This window comes from Hyperolius riggenbachi, chromosome 8 (genome assembly GCF_040937935.1).
Source record: "Hyperolius riggenbachi isolate aHypRig1 chromosome 8, aHypRig1.pri, whole genome shotgun sequence".
In the NCBI taxonomy this organism is placed as follows: domain Eukaryota; kingdom Metazoa; phylum Chordata; class Amphibia; order Anura; family Hyperoliidae; genus Hyperolius; species Hyperolius riggenbachi.
This window is the reverse complement of record NC_090653.1, coordinates 79,057,116-79,075,501: the sequence shown is the minus strand read 5'-3', so window position 1 is coordinate 79,075,501 and position 18,386 is coordinate 79,057,116. Positions and strand designations below refer to the sequence as shown.

The window sequence follows — 18,386 nt, the reverse complement described above, 5'->3', positions numbered from 1 at the left end:
AAGCATAAAATGGTTAAAATATTTTGGTGGTGGTGGTGGACCAGCCACTCAAAAAAGGACTTGAAACTGTCGCTTGGGTACAAACAGTTTATTCACATACTCCACGAAAAATATTGCAACGCGTTTCACGGGCAAGGTCCCGCTTCATCAGGCATTCAGACACGGGAGTAATACACTAGCGTCGATCTGGTATACGTTCGGCACCACAGAGGTGCCGAACGTATACCAGATCGACGCTAGTGTATTACTCCCGTGTCTGAATGCCTGATGAAGCGGGACCTTGCCCGTGAAACGCGTTGCAATATTTTTCGTGGAGTATGTGAATAAACTGTTTGTACCCAAGCGACAGTTTCAAGTCCTTTTTTGAGTGGCTGGTCCACCACCACCACCAAAATATTTTAACCATTTTATGCTTTTTTACTCTTTTGGCGCCTCTGTATATCCATTGAATCAAGATACTCCACCCTTGGTGGAAGGGTGACCAAACCCCTTTTTTTCCTTCTTCAGAGAGCGACATCTTAATCCTGAGTGGGGACAGGTCTAATCTCCCCACCTGCGTATACAGTGGTTACCTGAGCGGTAACCCATGTTTGTGAGTATAATACTTACCCACCTTAATTCTCCCCCCATCTGATCCAATACATACTACACTATATTGGGCTCTCGGCTTTTCTCTTTTATCTGTGCCCTGATAGGCTGGGAGACATAAAACACACAGATGCAATCGCTGACTTCTTTGCGCGCGTACATCAAAAAAGGGCGTCGGGAAAAAGGGCGCGTGGTGTAAACGATAAACAGTATTATCGTTTATTGAAATATTGTGTAGAATTTCGTTTACAAATAGTGTTTTAAGAATTTATAAATCACTAAATAATGTGCAACAGATCGGCAATTCTTAAAACGTTAATCTTCCCTATTTCTAAACTGAAACTTATATTTACGTTTATTAAAAACCCTCCCTGTACCTATCCCTAACCCCTAGACCCCCCTGTTGGTGCCTAAACCTAAGACCCCCCTGTTGGTGCCTAAACCTAAGACCCCCCTGTTGGTGCCTAAACCTAAGACCCCCCAGTTGGTGCCTAAACCTAAGACCCCCCTGTTGGTGCCTAAACCTAAGACCCCCCTGTTGGTGCCTAAACCTAAGACCCCCAGTTGGTGCCTAAACCTAAGACCCCCTATGGATAATAATGTTTTACAGACATTAATAAATAAAAAATGTAAATAAAAAAATGTAATTAATTTTTTTGGGTGGATAATAATGTTTTAGAAATGTTTTAGAAATAGTGATTTAGTATCTTCATAAACGTTATTCGTCACGGGCTCATTTTGTAAAGTTAAATCATCACAAACATAGTTATAAATCCTTAAAAATCTCCGGGCGCCGTTTGTTAAAACGTTAATAATCTCCGGCGCCTTTTTTTCCCTGTTCGGCGCCCATTAAACGATATTTATAATGGGAGTGAATTGGGTGCCCTTTTTGTCCACTTGTCTCATGCGCCCAAATCTCCTGCTTCCTCTTTGCACATCCCAGTCTGTCGTTTTCTGTTATTGTGCACTGACTAGTTATTCCAATTGTTTATCGACTGTGTTTTTCTTTACTGTAATACTTTATTTGCTGAACATAGCTAGGTATTGATCATGTCTATTACATTTCAAAGGAAGTAAGATGCAGTGTGGCTTAATAGCATTGGAGGTATATTGCCGATAGCCTACAAAATCATGTACAATATAAAGCATATAGCCATCAGTTTTGTTTGGTGTGATCAGGGGCGTAACTAGGAATCGCCGGGCCCCCCTGCCCCCCTGCAGAAATTCTGAGATACATACCTTCCTTTATAAACAGGAAGTCGCATCAGACACTAGAGGGAGCAACATCTGCGCTGGAATGCAAGGAAGGTATGTATCTGATGCTGCCCGCCGCCTGCATACGCTTTATTCAATGCTGGAGGGGAGCGCAGAGGGGAGAGCCCAAGGTGAGGGAGGGGGGGACTATCCCCCCTCCCCACCATTGTGCTATCAAGATCTCCCCTCATGCTGCGACCCCTCCAGCCCCCCCCTCCCCCCCCCGCAAGAGCAGGGACTGCATTCCCTATTGTTACGCCCATGGGTGTGATCAACTTCTGTGTCAGTCCTAAAGAAGAAACTGACATTTTTGAGATCTTGCAAGAAAACTATGCACAGTCCAGTAAATCATTATATGTATAACCAGAATCAACTTGTGTTGGATTCACCTTTAATGAAAAGAGAAACCACTAGTATGTTGAATCTATTTGATCGCTACAGCTTTCACAACTTTACACATATGATAATACTGGTACATTACAAAAAATAATAGTTAAACCACACCTGACCTGACAGGTGGCATGATGAGATAAACACGGGACCATATTACTAAGTCTACCTAGAACCTACCTATGTTCAAAACATTTTTTATTGCAAGTGTTAATAAACTCAGTGGAGCAAAAAGTTAATAGAAGTCAAAACACTTTTAACTACCAAAGCAATAGGAGAGTGCTAAATTTTTTTTATTTTTGTTAGGAGCTGAAAAAACCAGATTTTATGCCACACTGACATGGCTGCTATGCGCACTTAGTTAAAATGTAACATCTTAAATTCAAATTGAGAATACCAGACACCAGAAAAAAAATGTATACCATTTCTAATACTCAGTCAAATACCTTTTCTTTTTAGTCTGTTATATAGTTACCTCTTCCAGTGATTTGACCATGTTTTTGGTGTTCAACTGGTGAAGATTGCCCAGTGCTGGAATGGCTCTGGGACCTGATGGTAGCTTTCCCTTCCGTCTTTGGAGAAACATCAGGAAGGACAAACATAGAACAACCAATGCAATGGTCATAGAGCGTAATTCTACCCTTTCCCATCCTATAAATTCAAATAAATAATTTTATTTCATTATGTTACATATTTAATATTAAATTATCTGTCTAAAAACTCCTTTTACACACTGACCAAGGGATTTTTTTTTCTAGCAGGGATTAGGACCTGAATTAAAGTTTTAATTTAAAGTATACCAGAGATGACATGTGACATGGTGAGATAGACATGTGCATATACAGTGGCAAGCATACAGACACTTATGCTGTGCTCCTTATCTTTTTTCCCTGCCTGAAAGTGTTTATAATTAGCAATGGAACTGACAGTTTTTCTCCAGTCAGGACTCATTCGGCTCACTGATTAAATTACAGCTATATAAACACTTTCCTAAGTAGATACCTGGGCTTTTTACTGTGAGATTAAAAGATAGAAAGGTCAATAGTTGATGTATTTTCACTCTTGTACTCTTGAGACACTGCAATTGAGCAGAGACTATGAAACATTAAATCTGTTTTGTAAATGTTTATACATAAAATATAACCTTGAGATATCTAAAAGAGTCATTTTTAGGGGTAGAAGGACAGATCCAATTGTTTATCTTACTAGTTTATTTTCATCTCTAGTTCACTTTAAGGCGAGGCGTCATGTGACATGATGAGATAAACATATGTATGTAGATTGCAAAACATATTAAAGCCGATCTGAACTCTGAACTTCTTCTCGGCTCTAACCCATACTCAACAGCATATTAACCTTTAAAGAAAAGCATTTCATTGTTACAACTGATACAAATCCTGCAATAAATCTTCAGATTGTCTTCTTCCTGCTTTCATGGAAGCAGACATATTGTTAACATCCTGTGCTTACCAACTACCTCTCTGCCGTGGCAGGCAGCTGACACAGCTGAAGGATCAAATACCAAATTGTGTTTAGTCACAGATGAGGGGGAATTAGTCAGACTAAACTCTCTAAATACATACAGGGTGCATTCCTCTCTGTTTTACCTCTGTCCTCTGTTAGAGTTCAGGTCCACTTTAATAACCAGGCTGTTTACTTGCTTTATTTTGCTGTCTAAAAGAGTTAACTTCTAGGCATGGAAGTGACAGCTTCTGTCTTGCCAGTAGCTTTTCGGGAATATAGTAAACATCACTGAAATGCAGATTGCAGCCATAAAAGTTTTCCTGGCAGAATACAACTTCAGAGAGCATGCATGAACTACTGACCTTTTTTTTTTTTTTTTAACTCTGGGACACTTATTTGGCTGCCACTGAGCAGAGGCAACAAAACATTGAATCTAGTTTGTAAATGTCTAAATATAAAAAAGACCCTGGCTGGGATATCTAAAAAGTAATTTTAAAGGGTAGGAGCATAAATACAATTGTTTAACTCATCCGTTTATTTTCACCTCGTGTTCACTCTAAATCACCAATTTGTAAACTTTATCAATCTATGGTGAAAACTGTTTTAGGTAATATGATCTCCACAGCGGCAGAAATAGTCATCAACAATCAACATGCAATGTACTCTTTTTGGCACACCACCAATGTATATATAAATGCAGAGGTCTCCTCCTTTCAACATGCTATGATTTTGTAAGGATAGGTGAATGAGGCTTTCTATAAAAGAAAGCTGGCATAAAGACTGCCCAAAGAAACAGTTTAAAATCCCACTTAAATGAGCTTTAACTATTCTTAGTACTCTTGAATGCTTGCAATTCCCAAATACTTTTTTTTTATCCCTTCCAAGTTTCTTTTTCATTGGGCATTTATCTCTATATATAACTGAACACCAAAAGGGGCAGCACGGTGGTGTAGTGGTTAGCGCACTCGCCTTGCAGCGCTGGGTCCCTGGTTCTAATCCCAGCAAGGTCAACATCTGCAAGGAGCTTGTATGTTCTCCCTGTGCCTGTGTGGGTTTCCTCTGGGCACTCCAGTTTCCCCCCAAACCCGGAAAACATACAGATAAGTTATTTGGTTTCCCCCCAAATTGGCCCTAGACTATGATACATGCACTATACGATACATACATAGACATATCACTATGGTAGGGACTAGATTGTGAGCCCCTCTGACAATATACTCTTTACAGCGCTGTGTGATATGTTGGCGCTATATAAATACTAAAATAAATAATTAAAATAAAATAAAAAAAGGTTGTAACAGTACTGGGTTACTTATCAGGTGAGCCTTGCTCACATGGTAGATGGTTCTTGGCTGAGATGGCTAGTGATGGCTTCCTCTGCCAAGAATCTAGTTACTGTACAGCGACCTCTGACCGCCTAGCAGGCCGACTTGGACAAGTACTTGCCAAGGGCATAATTTCTTACTCACCCCACCCTCCTTCCTGCATACAATGTGTTGCTAACCTCGGTCCTCAGAAGATACAGTGGCCCTTATTCAATTCAATTTTTTCTCCTACATTTTCTCCTAGGTGATATTTTCACACCTTATCAATAAAATGCCTTTTAAACCGCCAGCTAACAAGAAAATACTCAGAAGATTTTTATCACAGTATTTTTCACCTACTTTTTTGGTACTTTTTCAATTGCAGAGTGCTGAAAACGTATTTTAAAGAGAAAATGAAAAATGATCTACTAGGAGAAAACTCAGGTGAAAAAATGAATTGCATATGGGCCTAAGTGAATTAGGTAAGGGCTACTTTCCATCTAACATAAACAAAACGTTTCCTTGATTGATCATTAAGTGAAAATGGGCCATACTCTTAGGTGATATTTTTAAACTTGTCAATAAAATGCCTTTCAAGCCACCAGAAAGCAAGAAAATACTCAAAATAATTTTGATGGTACCTTTTCACCTACTTTGTGGTACTTTTTTACTTGAAGAGTCCTGGAAAGTCATTTTAAATCAAAGATTAAAAATTATCTCTTAGGAGAAAACTCAGGTGAAAAAGGGAATTGCATATGGCCCAATGGCTGTTACTTACCAGGTGACATTACAACCACATTTTCTTTAACTTTTAATTAAATCACTAAAATGCTCAATCTATTTGGTGGCTACAGCTTTAATAGCAACAAATTCGATATTTATCAGACACAAATGAGATATTCAAAATTTAAAATCTAATAATTTGTGAGTTCATGTTTAAGGCCCTCGTTTCCATATTTAGCATTAGCATGTCAATTTATATGTACATAGTAAATACACCATATTGGATTTTCATAAATGGAGGCATTGTACATCCTATATTGTATTACTACGTGCTAACTACCCACTCTGAAAGAGTGGATATGACTAACTAGAAATTGCAGCTCCGATACATAACGTGAGCTTTCAGTCTATGTCCGTAACCATGTTGAAGTAAAGATTGGACTCTTTTACTTTCCAAACTTTCAAAAATACTTATATCTGGTCCTGCTGAACCTTAAAGAGGAACTTCAGCCTAAACAAACATACTGTCATTAAGTTACATTAGTTATGTTAATTAAAATACATAGGTAATATAATCTCTTACCCACCCTGTTTTTAAAGAACAGGCAAATGTTTGTGATTTTATGGGGCAGCCATCTTTTTGGTTGAAAGAAGGTGACAGGGAGCATGAGACACAGTTCCAACTGTCCTGTGTCCTGATCACCCCTCCCAGTTGCTAGGCAACATGAATAACAACATAGGAAATCCTATCATGCTTTGCACAATATCAGGGGAAAAAAGCCTGGGCAGTTTTCTTTGATGGGGCAGAGCTTAGCTAAACATGCAGCTAAAAATAAGACTTCTATAAGAAAAGAAACACCAGGCCTTTTCAGTTCTGCTGAGTTGATTTTTAGTCTGGAGGTTCACTTTAAACCTGCTCCTGGTTGGTCATGCAGAGTTGTGAGCGGTGTTAATCTCTTATTCATACATGATAAATAACTATGTTTTAAAGTTTACTTCATTCAGAGCATGAAGAAATAGTATGCTCTCAATGTGTTTTTTTTCTTAGACGCTATTGATCAAGAAGTGCAGAATCATTACAAAGTAATATGGTGGCATAGAGGAAAGCCCTCTCGCCTAGCAGCGCTGGGTTCCCTGGTTTGAATCTCAGCCCGGGCACTATCTGCAAGGAGTTTGTGTGTTCTCCCCGCCTCTGAGTGGGTTTCACCCGGGCACTCAGGTTTCCTACCACATCCCCAAAACATATAGATAAGTTCATTGCTTCCCCCTAAAATTGGCCCCAGACTCCGATGGGCATATCACTATGGTAGGTATTAGATTGTGAGCCCCTGTGAGGGACAGTTAGTAACTAGATAATACACTGTGTAAAGTGTTGCAGAATATGTTGGCTCTATATAAATACTAAATAATAATCTAGTTAGGGCTAGATTTATCTTATTTTCCCCCACAGGCCAACTTTGTGTGGTACCCCAGTTCTAATATAATAAATTCTCCATACGTAGTAGCCGCCTCTGTACCATGTGCAATCCCACCTCCATTCCATGTGGAGCAACCCCCTCTCATTATGTGTGATGCCCCCTTTGTCACGTGATGCCCCATTCATCCACATGCAGCTTCCTATTCCATGTGCAGCTCCTCATAAAGTGCAGCACTCACTCTCTTCTGTGTTCCCCAACCCGCACAAAACCGTGGCCCATATGGCCTTTGCACATTTCCTGACGCTACAAATCTTAAAATTTAGTAAATAAACTGCAATTCAGCACATAAATCACATAAAAAGTAACACACCTCAAAAATACATCAAAGGTAATTCTTCAATGATAGCTAAAAAAACCCCCACTGAAATGACAGCATAGCTTCCTATTACCCTTTAATTATTCACCTCCAGTTACAAGGCTGAATAGGATTAAATTTTCCTGACCTGTCACGATATTAGACAACATGTTTGATCTTCGGCCACGGTGGAGACGTGATGGAATCAAAGCGAATTTCCCTTGCAGAGGATCACTCAGAGAAACTTTTGCCTAATGAGGGTTTTGCAGTTTTCTAAACCAACACCAGAATAGAAAGCTCAGTGAACACCTCCCTTGTGAGATAATACTCCTTCGAGAATTAAATTACAGATACACACCTTTGTTAAATGTTTTTCAGGCTGCTTTCGGAATCCATTCCAACGTAGACTTGTGGTTCATTAAAGCCCAATGCAACATCAACATATTGATTTTTGTTTTGTACAGTGTGGCAAATAATCAGAAACTTTGGGTTTCTATTGAAGAAGACGATCCCTTCTGTATGCCTCAGTTATAGCTTTTTCACACTTACCGTGGTACAGATGGTGTCCAAGGTTCCATGTCTAATGGTCTTGGAGATGTGTTTGGCACGTCATTTTCTTGTGACGATCGTAATCCGCTAATTCCAATTACTCTAAATTTTGTGTACGTTTTCACAATTATGTCTATACATAATTACGATTTGTGAATTAAATTGATCTCGTATAATCATTCATAATTTCGACTAAATTTCTTGCAATTTTTGTGTAATTTCATTCCAACTTTAGCGGTGAATAGCAAAGCCCCAATACATGCTATTGTCCAGATTGTTACATGTGTTAAAGAGAACCAATGACAAAGCACTACACCCAGAGACGAAGCAGTAAACACCTACTATGCTCTTTGTTTCATTCTTCTCTGCTAAATGTGCCTGTTATCAGCTCTGATAAGAATCCCCGACTGAGCATTCAGTCTAGCTTTGCCCCGGAATGTTATAGCTGAGTCAGTCTTCTGTGCTGTCTTTTCAAGCCCAAGCCTGCCCCCTTGTGGCTCTGCTTTCCTGGTGTGTATTCTTGTAGCAGGAAAGCAGAGCCAGGAGGGGGCGGGCTTAGGCTTGAAAAGACATCACAGAAGACTGACTCAGCTATAACATTCCGGGGCAAAGCTAGACTGAATGCTCAGTCGGTGATTCTTATCAGAGCTGATAACAGGCACATTTAGCAGAAAAGAATGAAATAAAGAGCAGAGTAGATGTTTACTGTCATGTTCCCATTGATATATACAGTGGCTTGCAAAAGTATTCGGCCCCCTTGAAGTTTTCCACATTTTGTCACATTACTGCCACAAACATGAATCAATTTTATTGGAATTCCACATGAAAGACCAATACAAAGTGGTGTACACGAGAGAAGTGGAACGAAAATCATACATGATTCCAAACATTTTTTACAAATAAATAACTGCAAAGTGGGGTGTGCATAATTATTCAGCCCCCTGAGTCAATACTTTGTAGAACCACCGTTTGCTGCAATTACAGCTGCCAGTCTTTTAGGGTATGTCTCTACCAGCTTTGCACATCTAGAGACAGAAATCCTTGCCCATTCTTCTTTGCAAAACAGCTCCAGCTCAGTCAGATTAGATGGACAGCGTTTGTGAACAGCAGTTTTCAGATCTTGCCACAGATTCTTGATTGGATTTACATCTGGACTTTGGCTGGGCCATTCTAACACATGGATATGTTTTGTTTTAAACCATTCCATTGTTGCCTGGGCTTTATGTTTAGGGTTTTTGTCCTGCTGGAAGGTGAACCTCCGCCCCAGTCTCAAGTCTTTTGCAGACTCCAAGAGGTTTTCTTCCAAGATTGCCCTGTATTTGGCTCCGACCATCTTCCCATCAACTCTGACCAGCTTCCCTGTCTCTGCTGAAGAGAAGCACCCCCAGGCCCCAGAGCATAATACTGCCACCACCATATTTGACAGTGGGGATGGTGTGTTCAGAGTGATGTGCAGTGTTAGTTTTCCGCCACACATAGCGTTTTGCATTTTGGCCAAAAAGTTCCATTTTGGTCTCATCCGACCAGATTGCCTTCTTCCACATGTTTGCTGTGTCCCCCACATGGCTTGTGGCAAACTGCAAACGGGACTTCTTATGCTTTTTTGTTAACAGGCACATATGAGGGAGGAGTCAAACATGGGTAGGGGGCATCATATTTGAGAAAATTTGCGGCGTACGAAGCAGCGAAAAATGGACATAGTCATCCGTCATGTGGGCGGGGCTAACTGTAATGTAGTTATACCAGCTAATGTAGTTACATAAAAAAATATGAAGTGAATGCACATAATGACGGACAGTGTTTCCCCAGTAAATGCACATAATGACAGACAGCCTTTCACCAGTAAATGCATGTAATGAGAGACAGCCTTTCAGCATTAAATGCACGTAATGAGTGACAGCGTTTCACCAGTAAATGCACATAAGAGACAGCTTTTCACCAGTAAATGCATGTAATGAGAGACAGCATTTCACCAGTTATTGCACATAAGGACAGACAACCTTTCACCAGTAAACGCACGTAATGACAGACAGCGTTTCACCAGTAAATAAAGTTGAAGAGAAATCGAGAGCCCAATATGGTGTAGTATGTCAAAATTGATTGGATAAATGAAACAGTGAGATGGTAATACTCACAAACACGGGTTACCACCTAGGTAACCACTCATTAGGCAGGTGAGGAGATTAGACCTGTCCTCACTCAGGATTAAGAAGTCGCTCTCTGTAGATAGGAAGAAAGGGGGTAGATCACCCCTCCACCTGGGGTGGACTCAAATATATTGGTAGGTGAACAGAGGCGCCAGAAGGATAAAAGTACATAAAATTTTTAAAAAATTGCTGGGAGGAAGTGGTGGACTCGCCTCCGTTAAAGCAGACACCAAGGACTGTAAATGTATAGATATACACATTTATTTTCAATAAATGTGTATATCTATACATTTACAGTCCTTGGTGTCTGCTTTAACGGAGGCGAGTCCACCACTTCCTCCCAGCAATTTTTAAAAAATTTTATGTACTTTTATCCTTCTGGCGCCTCTGTTCACCTACCAATATATTTCACCAGTAAATGCACATAATGACTAACAGCCTTTCACCAGTGAATGTATGTAATCAGAGTCAGCGTTTCACCAGTTAATGCACATAATGACAGACAGCCTTTCACCTGTAAATGCACATAATGACAGACAGCCAGGGTCCCCAGTATAGGTAGCCAGGTGTATAGCTGTCCCCAGTATATGTAGCCAGGCGTATAGCAGTCCCCAGTATATGTAGCCAGGCATATAGGTGTCCCCAGTATATGTAGCCAGGTGTATAGCTATCCCCAGTATATGTAGCTAGGTGTATAGTTGTCCCCAGTTTAGGTATCCAGGTCTATAGGTGTCCCCAGTATAGGTAGTCTGGTGTATAGGTGTCCCCAGTATATGTAGCTAGGTCTATAGGTGTCCCCAGTATATGTAACCAGGACTTACCATGTCCCCAGGCCCAGTATAGCCAGGTGTATAGATGTCTCCAGGTGGGGTGGCAGCGGAGAGAAGAGGGAGTGATGGGCACAGTGGTGGTGAAGGCTTCCCTCACCTTGGGGCTCCCCCTCTCTCGCTCCCCTCTCCAGATATGGGCGGCGGCGGCAGCAGAACATTTCCTCCCTTCCCAGCACGGGACAGAGATCTGTGCACCACTACTCTGGTCTAGTCTAGACCAGAGTAGCGGTGCACAGATCTCTCTCTCTCTCCCGTGCTGGGAAGAGAGGAAGTGTTCTGCTGCCGCTGCCAGCCGCTCATATCTGGAGGGGGGAGCGAGAGAGGGGATGCCCCAAGTTAAGGGAAGGGGGGGAGAAGTCCCCCCTTCCCCACCGTTGTGCCCATCGCTCCCTCTTCTCTCTCCGCTGCCACCCCACCTGCTTGAGGGGGCACAAGATTTATTTGAGGGGGCCCTGCCCCCTCTTGCTGCTGCGTAGAGCCAGCTCTGTTTCCGATTGGAAACTCAGAACTCCACAATCCGCTGGAATGTTCTGATCATCTCTAATCATTTAGCTCCATTTTGTCACAGTGAAAGGTTACGTAGGTTGTAGATTCTCCCTTTTGCTAGTAACAATCAGGGCACATTTACTTTGTACAGTGCCACAGAATATGTTGGCACTTTATAAATCAATAATAATCATTTACATTTAAGGTTGTACAATGTGAAGCATATTGCTCTGCACCATCTCTCACCTCTACTGCCAAGATACCCACTTCAAAATAATATTCTCATTCGCACACTGAGAGTGGTAATATATGGCATGAGAATTCTTCACAAACCACTAATAATAATATCAAGTAACATTAACAATCAGACAACAAATCACTGTGGTTATTTACAATCTTCTCAGTTGCAGTCTGCCAAGTGATACTACTGTGCACATAAGCTTATAGAGAGGAAATTCTCAACATGGGCCTCACCAGTGGGATCATGTTTGCTAGCAGTGTAACTAACAGATAAAGCTGGAAGCCGATTGGGTCATGTCTCTCCATAGTGCACACATTACATGAATACTTCTATCTTTTCCATTAACGGTTTAGTTAGTTTCAAGGGCAATTATTGCAAAAATGGTGAAATGTAAAATATATGCATATAAAAAGTAGATTTCTCACTTGTAAGGACCATTAGATCCACCAGTAGATCCACCACCTTATATCAGTCCCTATGCCCAAATCTGCCTCCTCAATCTTCACCATGTGGGGCGCATCCCCACCTACACGGGAGACAAATACAGTCTGCCCGACTTCGGTTACATCCAGGTCTTCATGCGCAAGATATAGGAACTGAAGGCCGTATGGGAATGGAACCACCAGTTCCCACTAAACAATGATCCAGGCAACAAGCACAGTTAATCAGTTCTGAGTCATACACAGATATCAGATGACCGTCAATTATAATCATCAGCAATCTCAAAGTCAGCAAGCCAAGAGTCATACACATATAACAGATGGCTGTCAATCACAATCCTAAGCAATCTCATAGTCAGCAAGTCACGAGTAATACATATATATCAGACAAGAACAGGGATAGACAAAAGATTGGTCAGGTAGGCCAGGGTCGGTCCAGGCAGCAGGCTATAGAGCAGTCAGTGTACAGGCAAGGTTCAGACATGGTAACAGGTAAGTAACAGAAGGCAGCTAACAAGTGCGTTATCCTCGCTCAGATACTAACAACAGCCAATCAGGAAAAACTATCAACAGCAACCAGTCAATGGAAAGCCCGACCTGCCTCCAGTGACTGATTCAGCATGAGTCAACCACTTCCTAGATCAGATATGGCACCGGTGAGTATATGCAGTGATAGAGGAAGTCTGACTGCGCAAGCTCATAGGACCTGCAGAAATGCCAAACCCACATGCAGAGCCGCAATCCCATCCATACTGGCTGCCAGAGGCCTCCACTATGTTGCTGGACCCAGACTGGGATGAGATCATGAAAGCACTAGAAATTACATTTTTCCTGTCACTGCTGCTTACAGTAGGTAGTGGAAATCTGACTTTGGACTAGACCTTCGCCTCATGGGGTATTTTGGGGTATTTATTTCTTTATTTCCAAAAGCACTTACTGAACAGCGAATTCTCAGTGCAACTGCCAAAATAGTGTACAAACGAGTAGGCAGGCTGTCTGGCATATTTGTATAGCTCCTTCCTAGGGAGTACTTCTGTAAAGAATAAAGTAGATACTGAGAATCCCCTATGATGAGATGGACTAGTCCAAAATCTGTCAGTTCTGTCAGCTTTTTACTACCTACTGTAAGTGATAGCAACATAGGGAAAAAAGTAATTTAAAGTGCATTTTACTCTTAGAGAAATATACATTTTATATGTACATATTTTACATTTTATAATTTAGTGATAGCAGTCCTTTAAGGGAAAGTAGGGAAAAAGCAAGGATTTATAGAATAAGGGTTAAAGCTGGACTCCGCCAAAGCCCTGAAGAAGTTACTAAATCACATCTGTCTATACATATTTTTTATTCAGTAAACTTAATTCTGCAAATTAAATGGGGCGTGTTACTGATCATGTTTATTATAATTCTAACACTCAGCATATTCCAAGTGAAGTGTTTTGAAACCCAGGCCTATAGCACCAGAAATAACACTTTTATTACATTTCAGGCATGACAAATCAATAATATAGTTGATTTAGAGATTAGTTTAATTTAAATTAAAATATGTTTAAAAGTGAAGTTCCACCCATGTGTTGTTTCAAATTCGAGTTTCTATTTGTGTTCATTGAAACTAGCTGAAAATAGTTTCACAACACAAAATCAAAACACCCAGAACAAGCGGTATAATCCAATTATAACCCTTCTCTCTTTCTTATATAGAGTTACACTTTTGAAGGAGGACATATAATTTATTTATTTGATATGTTAATTAAAGCAAACCTGTGCCAAGAAGTGGAATCAATTCTTATACTAACCCCAGTAGTGTAATTACCGACAAGCCCTTGTCTGTCATTTTGAGGGTCCACTCATGGAAATGGGGGCCGGAAGATGGTAGGGGAAGCCTCTATAGGATCTAGAGCAGGGGTGTCAAACTCAAATACAAAGTGGGCCGACATTGGGGCCTAGTCGCGGGTCAACCTCAATGTCTACTGGCCACCTTCCTCCCTTATAAAGTTCTCTGGTGTCTAGAGGTCCTCTCTCCCCTATATAGTTTCCTGGTGTCTAGAGACCCCCAACCTCCCCTATACAGTTCCCTAGTGTTGAGTGCTTTCCCCCTACCTCTCCATATGGCTTCCCTGGTGTTCTAGGGCTTCACCTCCGATTATAGCTTCATCGGTGGTCCAGTGTGGGCCATACATAATGCAAAGTGAGGAAACCACTTAACCTCCTTGCCGGTCTAAAAAATCCGGCAAGGAGGCAGCGCCGCACATTTTTTTAATTTTTTTTTTTTTAAATCATGTAGCGAGCCAAGGGCTTGCTACATGATAGCCGCTAAGCGGCGGCATCCCCCCACCCACTCCGATCGCCTTCGGCGATCAGAGTATGCAGGGAATCCCGTTGAGAACGGGATTTCCTGCAGGGCTTCCCCGGTCGCCATGGCGACGGGGCGGGATGACGTCACCGACGTCATGGAAGTCGGGACGTCATAGGGAATCCCGATCCGCCCCTCAACGCTGCCTGGCACTGATTGGCCAGGCAGCGCAGGGCTCTGGGGCGGGGGGGAGCGGCGGATCGGCGGCGAGCGGCGGCGATCGGAAGTTACAAGCAGCTAGCAAAGTGCTAGCTGCTTGTAACAAAAAAAAATTATGCAAATCGGCCCAGCGGGGCCTGAGATATCCTCCTGCGCAGGTTACCCCGAGCTGAGCTCGGGATAACCGGCAAGGAGGTTAAGGGCCAAATTTAATGGCTCTGAGGGCCAAATTTGGCCCACGGGCCGGAGTTTGACATGCATGATCTAGAGGATTCCCACTTCCTAGGCTAGTATTTACTTTTTTAACTTTTCAATGTGTACACTTAAAATACCACATATTCACAAGACTTTGTATGTTTGGATGTTGTTAAATATTTCAGCTTTGAATGTGCAGCAGATGTAACTGTCCAATAATCGTGAAAAAAAAAAAACAGAATAACCTTTCTTAAAGGTATCACAAAAGTGTATGAGTTGGTGTGCAGGACCTCCTAGAATTCTCCTTTTCCTCTCAACCTCTGATTTTTTAGTCTGCACAAAGCAGGAATTAAAATTTCAGGCACTTGATGCACTTTTACAAGTAGACCCAGTATGTGCTAATAAGTAATAAGTATACGCCTTTTTGTATGAGGTGCTGTAACCCTGAACACTGTTTTTCCCCTTGCTTATAATGTGGTTTAAGGTTTAATGCAAACATCCTGGTTCAATTACTGTCTTTTTTGGACTATAAGACTCACTTTTTGTCCCCCAAAAGTGGTGGAAAAAGTCACTGTGTCTTATAGTCCAGATGCAGGGAGTTCCTAACTTGTGAACGTCTGCCAATATGAACCTCCAAAATGCCGCAATTTTGGGGACTCCCTGTACTGTGCCCATGTAGAGGAGGACACAAGAGGATAAATGGAGGACACAGGGTAACACAAAGGGGCATAGAGGAGGACACAAGGGGAACACAAAGAGGCATAGAGGAGGACAGAAAGGGGGATAGAGGAGGACACAAGGGGCACACAAAGGGGCATAGAGGAGGACACAAGGGGAACACAAAGGGGCATAGAGGAGGACACAAGGGGAACACAAAGAGGCATAGAGGAGGACAAAAAGGGGGCATAGAGGAGGATACAAGGGGGACACAAAGGGGCATAGAGGAGGACACAAGGAGGACATAAGGCGGCGGATACATGGGTACACAGGAAGACATTAAAGGTACAAGGGGGCATGGGGTACAAAGGGGGCATAATCCACAAAATGCCCCTTCATGGATGCACCAGGTTTAGTATATATTTTTCCCCTGGTTTTTGTCCTCTAAACCTAGATGCGTCTTATGGTCAGGAGCGTATTATTATCCGAAAAATACCGTATCTACTAACTACAGAGAATCAATAATATGTTAATAATTCTGTCTTGAATGTAAATGTAATGCAGCTTGTATTTAGCTTGAAATTGGGCCAATCAAAATCAGCAGGAAGTGCAATTGATTGGCCAATTCCAAGCTGCATAAAGCTTTCATGAAATATGCACACAAGCAAGAATTATTACCATCTCATTGACCGTCTCAGCTCCAGACTCACTGAAATAGGTACGTCAGCCTGTTGGTTAAAGAAATGGTTTAAACTGTCAACAAGTATTATCTTTTGAGCACTCCCCCTCAAAAAAACGCACACAAACAAATATTCCAATTAACCTCCCTGGCTGTATGTAAGCCCTAGCTATGCTAGGGATAGCCGCCGGGGGCTCTATGCAGAGTATAGCGCGCAGCAGGCGTTTTTTCTCACCTCTTGGGGGATCCAGATGTCGGTAGCTGTTCTCCCTCCTGTCCTCCAAGGCTCTGAATCACTCTGGTGAGATTGCCTTCGGCGATCGCACTGCAGGGTTACAGCGCCACCTGGAGGATGGAGGAAAATTTCAGAGCTGGAGCCCAGGGAGGTGAGTGAGTGCTGGGGCTGCTGGGGCATTCTTGTGGCATTATTTTTTCCTGATTTTAGGGTCTGAAACAGGCTGAAAAGGCTCTAAAATCTGGGGGGGGGGGGATTTTCTGGCCCCACCCCCCACTGATGGACACTAGTGTGAGGAGGACACCATTGGCTTCTCCCAGGAGCAGGAGTTTGGGACGTTCTCTTACTTTTGGCAAAAAAACGTAAATACCAAATGCATGACATTCCTATACATCAGATCACGTTCAGTGCACACAAATAATAATAGCAAATTCACAGTCATCAAAAAGTATGGATCACATTAATACCAGACATGATTAGCGTGTGACATTCCCTTCCTGAGAAGTTTAATAAGAGGGTTGCTGGTTATGTCAGCTCCTTGAAAGGGGTACCAAAACGCCTAGCAGGACATTTGCAGTCAAATGATATATTTTTCCATACAGATCACAAGCACAATATCTCTAAATAAGGCAAAAATCATTTTTCATATTTAATATAGCTGTCTCAACTTTGTCTGTGCCCTGCTGTGCTGAAAGCTTACATTCTGCAGTGTACCACCAAATGGTTCTTTTCAAGCTTGTGTTCACACCTATGTGTGAGTAGAGATGGCCCGATCCTCCGATTTTCGGTTCACGAACGCGAACTTCCGCAATAGACTTTAATGGGGAGGCGAACTTTGAAAACTAGAAACACTTATGCTGGCCACAAAAGTGATGGAAAAGATGTTTCAAGGGGTCTAACATCTGAGTTTTTGCACGGATGAGTGGGATAGACGGCAAAAGTCCAGGGGAAAAAATCTGGATTTGACACAAAACAGCATTTTAAGGGCAGAGATCGCATTGAATGCTAAATTGCAGGCCTAAAGTGCTTTAAAACATCTTGCATGTGTATACATCAATCAGGGAGTGTAATTAGAGTACTGCTTCATGCTGACACACCAAACTCACTGTGTAACGCACCGCAAACAGCTGTTTGTGTTGTGACAGCCATGCTGGACTGGTGCGCACCATCACGAGAGTGCAGGTGATGGCGGCTTTCCAGCCCATATGGTCGCCGGGCTGAGGTAGCTAAATGACAGAACAGTGACTGTCCAGCTGATCAAATTTGGTCTGTCCACATTGAAGCAATGACCTTATTATCGTGAGTGTGCCCCTCCCCCCCCCCCCAACACACTCATATAGACATTGGTCATTGCTTCATTGTGATACGCAAGCCCCTTCACCACGGCAAGGTAATGATCACGAAGGGGCATTGGCACATATACATGCCTTTTGTTTTGTTGTTGCAGCTGCAGTGCAGCCAGGAAAATTCGGCAGGCATGTACACGCACCAGAAAAATTATTACAGCGGCCGCTGCTAGCATCGGCCTTAAAAATTCAGGAATCCACCTGGTGTCCTGGACCCTGTTCGTGGTGGTGGAGAAGGCAGTCAAGCGGCCTGCAGGCAGAGATGCTGTGTGGGGAGCGACTGAGTCTTGCCGCAGGCAGTCACACGGCGTGCAGGCAGAGATGCTGTGTGTGGGGAGTGGGGGCTTACTTAGTCTTCGGGCAGGCCTGAGCGTGCTTTGCAGACCAGGCATCCATGGTCAGATGGACCCTTGACCCAACGCTGTGTGCCAGAGATGTCACCACTTGCCTTTCAACACCACGGTACAGTTTAGGTATCACCTTTTTTGAGAAAAAATTGCGGCCTGGTGTCTTCCACTGCGGTGTGTGGCTTTGCTTTTGTGTGCTGCTTTTCCTCAGGTGGTCATCCCATTG

General features: G+C 42.4%; 1 protein-coding gene across 2 annotated transcripts in view; it reads right to left on the bottom strand.

Moving 5' to 3' along the window:
- Window positions 1-7,666, bottom strand: part of LOC137528948 (cytochrome P450 2F3-like) — a 51,704-nt gene extending 44,038 nt beyond the window's left edge. Inside the window, exons 1-2 of one of the 2 annotated variants that reach the window (XM_068250753.1) lie at window positions 7,645-7,666; window positions 2,708-2,883 (exon numbers count right to left, since the gene is read on the bottom strand). In XM_068250753.1, coding sequence (XP_068106854.1) covers window positions 2,708-2,883; window positions 7,645-7,666 — 198 coding nt within the window. Of the gene's footprint in view, window positions 1-2,707; window positions 2,884-7,644 lie in introns of those variants that run through there. The other variant, XM_068250754.1, reaches the window with a different exon arrangement.
- Between the last annotated feature and the right edge of the window lie 10,720 nt (window positions 7,667-18,386).